Source organism: Pygoscelis adeliae, unplaced genomic scaffold (assembly GCF_000699105.1).
Source record: "Pygoscelis adeliae isolate BGI_AS28 unplaced genomic scaffold, ASM69910v1 Scaffold94, whole genome shotgun sequence".
NCBI lineage: Eukaryota > Metazoa > Chordata > Aves > Sphenisciformes > Spheniscidae > Pygoscelis > Pygoscelis adeliae.
Window position 1 is genome coordinate 2,365,411 of NW_008824547.1, and position 8,788 is coordinate 2,374,198.

The 8,788-nt window shown below is 41.4% G+C and overlaps 1 protein-coding gene across 1 annotated transcript in view; it reads left to right on the forward strand.

The window, feature by feature from the left end:
- Positions 1-981: 981 nt before the first annotated feature.
- MAPKAPK3 (mitogen-activated protein kinase-activated protein kinase 3) overlaps positions 982-8,788 on the forward strand; it is a 52,121-nt gene continuing 44,314 nt past the window's right edge. Inside the window, exon 1 of the mRNA XM_009321826.1 lies at positions 982-1,311. Coding sequence (XP_009320101.1) covers positions 1,087-1,311 — 225 coding nt within the window. The 5' untranslated portion in view covers positions 982-1,086. The remainder of the gene's footprint in view (positions 1,312-8,788) is intronic.

The window sequence follows — 8,788 nt, forward strand, 5'->3', positions numbered from 1 at the left end:
GTGGGCCCCGGGCCCGGCAGCCCCCCGGCGTGAGGAACGGCCCTTAGCCTCCCCGTGGCACGTTGCCTGCTTGTGGCTCAGCCGTGTTAACGGGGCTCGGAGGCCCCGGCACCCGTACCTCCCCCGGGGCTGTGCTCCTGAGAGGCCAGAGGCCTTCTGGTCCCCAGTGGTGTCAGGCAGCTCCTTGGTTTCAGGAGCCATGCTGTTGCATCCCCGCGTACCCGAATTTTTGGGTGTTCGATGGTCGCCTAAGTAATGCCGCACCTGCCTCTTGCTCTGTGGACTGGGGCAATTCTGTAAGCGCTGGCCTGGCATTAGGTCCAATGCCTGCCCAGGCAGTGCCCCTCTGGGGTTGAATCCAGGTATTCGTGGTTCTCGTGCGTAACTTGGAGCGTCGGGATGAGGCAGGGGACCTTTGTGGAGATTTCTACACAAAATGTTGAGGCAACAAGTTGTTGATGCAGGTTTATAATCTCCTCAAAGCAGAGGCCATTGCTGTTCTGTTGTACAGAGTTTAGATGAGTAAGACTTTAGTCCGAGACTCAGTGCGGGCACTTGTTGCAGTAAAAGCAGTAATTTATAACTGCGGATTGATATCTGTGTATATTGGAACTGGGGTGACTGGTCTGTAAAGCTAAACAAAGCGTGCTTTCCTGAGATGAACCTCCACTTTTGGTCTCCCTAGTGCCTGGTCATCTTGTTAAGAAAGGAAGAGAGAAAAGTGGTTAGGTGAGAGAACGGTTAGTTCACATCAATTACTAATAGAATAGAATAGTTTGGGTTGGAAGGGACCTCTAAAGGTCATCTAGTCCAGCCCCCTTGCCATGGGCAGGGACATCTTCAACTAGATCAGGTTGCTCAGAGCCCCATCCAACCTGATGGGTTTATTACTATAATAATTAATATAATTTAATATAATTAATTTATTCTATATTAATACTCATTTACATCTTTACTCAGGACTAAATGTCGAGCAAATGGACTGTTTGAAGCACTGGGTTTGATCGCCTAAGAGGAGGGACTCTGCTGAGGATACCCCACAGGGAATCTATTGGGTATCTCTGTCATCTCAGACTCTTCCCTGATATGGAACAAAGTGAAGGTGAACAGGAATCCCAGCCAGAGAGTCACGTGGATAGCAAGAGCAGCGTGAAATCCTTGCCTGGGGGAGTGGCCCATGTCAAACTGGAGATAAAAAAACATGCAGTTACGGATGACTACAAACTCTCCAAACGGGTGCTAGGGTTAGGAATCAATGGCAAAGTACTGGAGTGTTTCAACAAGGAGACAGGCCAGAAATGTGCTTTGAAGGTATGTAGGCTTTTTCTTTTTTTCCTTATTTATGGCCAGAGTTCACTTCCGAAGCCCTGTAAAAGCTACTTGTTCTGTTGCTTACATTTCACAAGTGCTGCATGAAGAATTTGAATATGTGGAGATGTTTGCTATTACTTACAACATTGTAGTCCAAACTTGAGTCTTTTCCAGAATATTCTGTGTGAGGTTTCCAGAAGAATGTTATCAGCTGTGAAATTCTCTTGTTCATATTTAAAAGACAAAAAAGCTGGGGAGAGAACAGTGTCTTGGTGTGTTCTGTGAGAAAGCTTGCTAGATTTTGAATGAGCATATTATGCAATATTTGGGAAGGAAACTATTTTGGATCTTGTGCAATGAAATAGGCCTAAACTAGGAAACGGTTAAATGCTCATTGGTCTTCAGGCTTTCCTCCCTTTGAAGACTTTTCTTAAGGGCCATTTCTAGTTGTTTACTCACTTATTCTTGTCTTTATTTTTGCGATTCATTTGCAGAAGGGTATTACCTGGGAAAGCACTGATTACACCAGTATTGGCAAGTAAGTTTAGTAGATATTTATGATGATAAGTACCACTTAAATAAATGCAGCAACAACCATTCATTAGAGAACATAAAGCTTACCTGCCTTTTGCTCTGCAGCTTTTAAACTTGAAGATTTCCCTGATGCTTTTAAACCACATTGTTAGAAAAAAGCAGCTCAAATCAGAACCAGGATGGTTCTGTATGGTAAGACTGAAAACCAGCTGAAGTAATTGTCATGAGAATTACTTAAAAATGTTACTGAGTCCTTGCTGGTGTTAATCTGATTAGTTGAGATGTCTAGAAGGCTTTCAGGTACCCTTCCTTTTCTTAAACCTCACGCTCCATGTTTGCTGACAGCAGGACAAATCTGCTAGCGGTCAGCTGGAAGGTTTGCCAAGGTCTGGATGTGGTTTTACCAAGCTAGAACTGCTATCCCCAGCAAAGCCTTTGCACTTTGATAGAACAGACTGGAAATATCTGGTAGCTTTGTGTATTGAAAAGATTTTTAATAGAGGAACTAGAAAAGCTTATAATACAATAACATGTTGAGTAATTCACATTATTTCCAACGCTCTCATTTTCTTTATCACACTGGGTTTTGTATTAGCTTCATGTGGCTGACTCACAGAAGTTTATCATGGGGAAACTGGAGGTTTTGGCAAACAGACTGGAAGTACTGGGGTTTTGTGCCTGCATAGGGGAGTGTCAGGTTTTTACAACTATGAGGTGATCCATTAATCAGATCCGTTTGAAGTGTTATCAACGTTAATTTCTGTACTTAGCATACTGTGATGAAGGATAATAGTTAATACTGAAGCTGTTCTGCTGTTTCTGAAGAGTTAAGCGGCTTTGTTGCTGATTGTATACCGTTCATACTTCAAAGGTTTTGCAAGTTGTAAGGGCTGAAAGCATTTTTAAATAGAAGTTGCCATTCCAGAGCACAATCCAGTGGCAACAAGTGTGTTCCAGAGCAAATTCTGTAGCTCTGGAATCAAATAGGAAATATGTTCCTATGGATAATAGCATCTGTAAAATGTTTTTTTAATTCAGCGCTCAGAGTTGGGGAAGGGGAGAAGAGAGATTAAGTTGCTGTGCCCTGACACAATGTCCTCTGCCTGATGGGGAGGAGGAACCTATAGTAGATCCTCTAATACGAGTTTCTGTTTAGCACTGATTAAGTTGGCTGATTGTTTTCAGAACTTTTGAAATATATTAAGGACCAAAGCACGACCCCCTTTCCCAAACTGGAGTTTTGTCAGTAATGACTAATATATCACTGAAATTACGTTATATATGTGTTTGTTAACACCCCCCCCACCCCCACCCCCCCCAAGGTTTGGAATGTATGCACTTTTCTTCTGAAAGGGACAGAAATTTTAAGATGTTTATGAGTTCTCTAGGGAGTTTAAATGGTAGATAATAGTTTGCTGCTTGCGTGTATGTATTTCTCATTGTTATGAGTTTAACTGCTGAATAAAAAGTTAAATATGCAATTAAGTAAAACTGCCAGCAGCCCAGAGAGAATTCGCTATTCTCTCCAAAGATGGTCTAATGAGAAGATTACCCAACAAGGAAGGATAAAAACTACTTGGTTAATTGGCAAGAACAGAAAGATCTTTTCCTAGCCCTGAAGATATTTGCAAGGATGTACGGAAATGTACAGAAACGGTTTCAGTGCAGAATTCTCTGTGTAGGGACTATAGGGCCTTGGTGTTTCTGCCTTGCCACTGCTCATACTTCCTAGGTGTGATGGCGGGGTTATCATTCACTTACAGGAATAGAAAGTGGAGGCTGATGAAGCTGTCACAGAAAAAAACAACTGGTCTGACAGGTAAAGAGAAATGTAAAGATTGAATTGCAAGTTGAACAGGAAAAAAGGAATGCTGGATGCATTTTCTTTTTTTCTGAAGGTTGCTTGTGCAGTATCCATTGAGATCTACATATATTTGTGGACAAAATACTTCAGGCATGAGTGTGCTCACTGTAACCTACTCCTGGGAAAGGAAAAACATCACTCCTGCTGCTGAAGATAAAGCCTAATAGTCTGTTCCCCTTCACACCAAACTTGCCCATTAAAGCATCTGACTTGGCAGATGGTACTGCTTTCTGCCTGCAGGTTTTCTTTTATATGGGAACAAAGCCAGCACAGCCAGGATCTGGATAGAAATTACTCAATGGAGGGAATTTTAACTGAGGTACTCGAGAGGAAAGGGCTCGAACAGGCAGAAACATTTATCCCCAGAGCCATGTGTCAGTCAAGCACTACATACTGTAATTGGGAGGTCCCTGTTGTCGTCTTTAGTCTGTGTCCGTAATTGGAACTAGTTAGAATTTCACTAATCGTTTTAGAGTGGGAAAACACAAGACATCCTCTCAGAGATACTGCAGGGCTTTGGTTATTTTCCTAAAGTATTATGTGGCTTAGTTTACTCTGCCTGGCATTGTGATTTGCTACACACCTTTACAATGTGCTGTCAGCTTTGTTTCTGTTAGATTGAAATGCCACACGCATTGCTGTCCTGCTCCAGAAAACCTAATCTGGTTACTCACTTAGACGCATAATGACATTTTGGCTGAACAGCACTGTTTCCAAATAGTGAGAATGCAAGGATTTAGAAAACTAGAAGCATAAACAAAACTGCTATGCAGGACTGTGGCCTTCTAGAAGGCAACTATGTTTTAGTCTCTCTCTCCCCTTGCAAATAGAAAACCTCTTCAGACCTCTTTCCATAGCTGATCCAGAAATAGCACTCAAGTGAAGTCTAGTCACTCTTCTATTTTTATCTCCTCTTTGCCAGCCTGCCCCCTTCTGTTCACTTTACCTTTTGGGGCTAAAATTTAACCTCCACTCCTTTAACACTGTCATCGGCCTGAGTGTTCTCTGCTGTTTTTCACACTCCTCCCTGTTTTTAGGGAGAGGAGGAGACCAAAATAGCTGACTACCTGTGCGGATAAATGTGGACTCCTGGGACTTGCCTCCCATTAAAAAAAACCCCAACATACAGTTTCTTGTTCTTTTTTTCTTTTTCCCTCACTTCTTTTTTTTTTTGGCACAAATTCCTGCTAAGTGTTGTCAAAATAATATTTCAATAGATTTGATGACCTGCTTTATTTTTGTGAAAGATGGTAGAAAGGACTCAGACAGAGTTGGGATCAAGAAAAGAGAGCTAGAGAGAGTTCTGCTGGAGTATTGGGACTTCTCTGCATCTGCAGCTTCAGGATTTTGTTGGATGATTCAGGATGTAAAAACAGTGTTACGTGTCGTTGGCATACTGTTCACCTTCAGTAAACAGATGTTGCTTCTTTCCAGAAGGAGAGGGAGGACAATTCAGGCATAGCAGCAAAACAAAGACCGTTGGAACTTCAGGAAAACAAAGTACATTGGTTATGAGTGTATTGGTACTTTTGATATGAAAACTCTCCTGAATAACAGTATAGCAGTTGCACGGTGCTTAGGAGAGATGCACTTTACATATGCGCCGTATACTGCGGCTGCCTTCCAGTCATCTGAGACTTCTAGGTTAAGGTGGAGTACATATGAATGGACCTGCTAGTTCATAGGTCTTATCCTCTAGAATAAATAGTGAGTTAAGGCATGACCCGCCTCATGGAGACTGTCCTGTGCTGCTAAGTGCCAACAATACAGTGTATGTGACTTGCTAATTTGGGAGACAAATAGGTGAAGCCTGAACGTTAAAAAAAGCAAACAAAAAGGAACAGGCTCCTTGCCTTTTAGATTTAAGGAACTTTTGGTGAATGATATAAATGATAATCATAAGGTAGGAGGCTCTGCTGTTATCTGTAAGAGTATTAGCATAACTTTGTGCTCAGAAGGAAGGAAAGAAGGTAATGGAGAAAGAAATTTTGCAGAAAAATCATTCCCGAAACAGTTCTTGGAAACCACACATAGGACTATATAGATAATGTTGTTCTGCCTCCCAAAGTGGAGTCTCTGTGGAGAAAGATAGTCATTCTGCATCACCTTAATTTAGTCTTGAGATACATTTCTGCCTCTCACTCAATTTTAATCTTTCTGATTATGTTAAATAATACTACATCGCGTAAGCTAATTGCTAGATAATCTGTTTTCAGTTAGTATGCCCTGAAGTCAGGTCATGATTGCTCACAAACAGGAGACTGTATGGTCCAAAGTATTTGTTTTGCAAGTTATCTAAATAGCTGGTACTTTTAAAATATCCTGTTCATTGCCTGAAATAAGATGATGATTAAGGAAAAGAATGCAGCAGTGGAAAAGGCAATGCATGCAGTTAAAGTGAAGGTTATTTTAGGCTGATGATTGATTGTAGAATGGGAAATGTTAACAAGCTTCTTAGATGCTATAGTTTGCATTTTTAGAAGAGAAGAAAATTATGCCAGATTAGGAATGAAACATTTCAACATTTTTAGAATAAGGAAGAATAATGTTGTACTAAGCTAGAACTGTGGTGGGAATTCAGGGGAACCAAGTGTAATTGTTGGTTAGGTTTTGTGCAGGATGAAGGAGCTCTTGTTTTACTGGAGTGATTGTATGTTTCAGGAGGAAACTACCACTTTCTAATGAAATATATACCTACCATGTTTCCTGCAGCCTATTTATACTGGTTTATCTCATGCTACAGTAAATTCAGTGTCGGTAACGCAGCTAAGTATGAGTATTAAACTCCAGGAGCTGTGTATTGTAGATCAAAGCCAGATACAGCGTAGCATGAATATGAGTTCAGAAAAGTTCTAGTTAAATGGCAGCCCCCATTGTATGGAGGAATACCTAAAATATGGATGGCATGAGACTGGTCCTTGAATTTTATCCTTCAGTGCCAATCCTGGTAAGTATTACGTAAATATGCATAAAATACCTAAAATAACATTCAGTCAATTAAAAAGTGGGTCGTTTCTACTGCTACAAGAATTGTTTTTAAACCAGTGAGTCATTCAAGACCTGAGTCTTTCAGCACTTCGTACGTATTTGGGCCAGAATGGCACCTTCCAGAGTGTCAGTTGAACTAGTTAATTTAAAAAAGGTGGACTTTATCAATTTAATTTGAAGATATGACATTCTTGACTGGTCTTCTCCTTATTTGAAATATGGCAAATAATAAAAAAAAAATATAGGCTTGGTCTGAAATAATAAAACCATGTGTAGTAAATTCTTACTAAGTTCAATGGCAGTTCATTAAGCCTATAAAGTGCAAACAGAAAGGCAAATTCTATAAACCATTAAGTCATCTTGAAAAAACAAACTGTGTTGATGTTACTTTGCACCTTCTGTGTTCTCTTCCAGTCGACTACCAAGCTGGTGCAAGTTATACCCTGACTTGTGTAGCAGCAAATCTCAGGAAGATCAAGGTGTGTTCCCCTGCCTTCACCCAGGTTCAAATATCTGAGAAAGTAGTATAGACATGTGTCTTTCAACTTCAGGGAAGGTGCTTAAAGGGAGAGCACGTATGCGTATCTGTCGGACACGACTAATCACTTGACACCCTCTTTGGACTAGAAGATCCCTCTCTGTCTCTCCCTCCTTCCTTTAGAGTCTAAATCCTCCTTTTCCATTTGACGAAAGTAAAACCTCCCTGATTCATGCTAGCTGGGAGTCTCATTACAGATAACTGGATTTTGCAAATCAGCTTTAGTGCACGGGAACAATAAGCAAGAATTGTAAAGTTCATTTACAAGACAAGTGTACGTCAGCCTCATTTACTTATGGTAATACCATCTAGAGAAATGCCCAGACTGGAAAAACCTGATAACATCTTCTATAATTTGGGAAGAATCAAGGCCACACCCAAATGTCATGGCTCACATGCATCTTTTTTTCCTTAGTATATTTTTCTCTCTGTGGTAGCACCCTGTGTAAGAGCAGCCTGGTCTGAGAATAAATGACTTCTTATGATAGCTTGCTGCCAGTTAAGTCTCAACACAAAAAAGAGATTATCTTCATGCTGTCATAAATTCATGGGAAACATAGAGAAGGAAGATGTCGCTGTCATTGGGAGCAAGACCCAATCTGAATTTGAGAAAGTTAATAGACGAATCTCTTCCATATAAAGGCTGTTGTCTGTTAATCTCTTAACTGTATACAAACTGTATACAGTGATTTTTTTTAAAAAAAGATACAATCATTGATTGATTTACATAATCATATGCAACGTTTTGCATCCCTAAATGTTTTTGCAGTTACTATTTACTTGACCCTGAAAAAGTTCCCATTTCTCACATGATGTGCATATGTTTCCTTGTTATGGAATTTTTCCATGTTAAATATGTCTTTAGAACGCCAGACTTCAGGATCGTGTGTAATATTCTAATAGAATCATAGAATCATTAAGGTTGGAAGAGACCTCCAAGATCATCAAGTCCAACCATCAACCCAACACCACCATGCCCACTAAACCATGTCCCTAAGCGCCTCATCTACCCGTCTTTTAAATACTTCCAGGGATGGCGACTCAACCACTTCCCTGGGCAGCCTGTTCCAATGTTTAACTACTCTTTCAGTAAAGAAATTTTTCCTCACATCCAATCTAAACCTCCCCTGGCGCAACTTGAGGCCATTTCCTCTCGTCCTTTCGCCAGTTACTTGGGAGAAGAGACCGACACCCACCTCGCTACAACCTCCTTTCAGGTAGTTCTAGAGCACGATGAGGTCTCCCCTCAGCCTCCTTTTCTCCAGGCTAAACAACCCCAGCCCCCTCAGCCGCTCCTCATAAGGCTTGTTCTCCAGACCCCTCACCAGCCTCGTTGCCCTTCTCTGGACACGTTCCAACATCTCAACATCCTTCTTGTAGTGAGGGGCCCAAAACTGAACACAGTATTCGAGGTGCGGCCGCACCAGTGCTGAGTACAGGGGCACTATCACTTCCCTGCTCCTGCTGGCCACACTATTTCTGATACAGGCCAGGATGCCGTTGGCCTTCTTAGCCGCCTGGGCACACTGCCGGCTCATGTTCAGCTGGCTGTC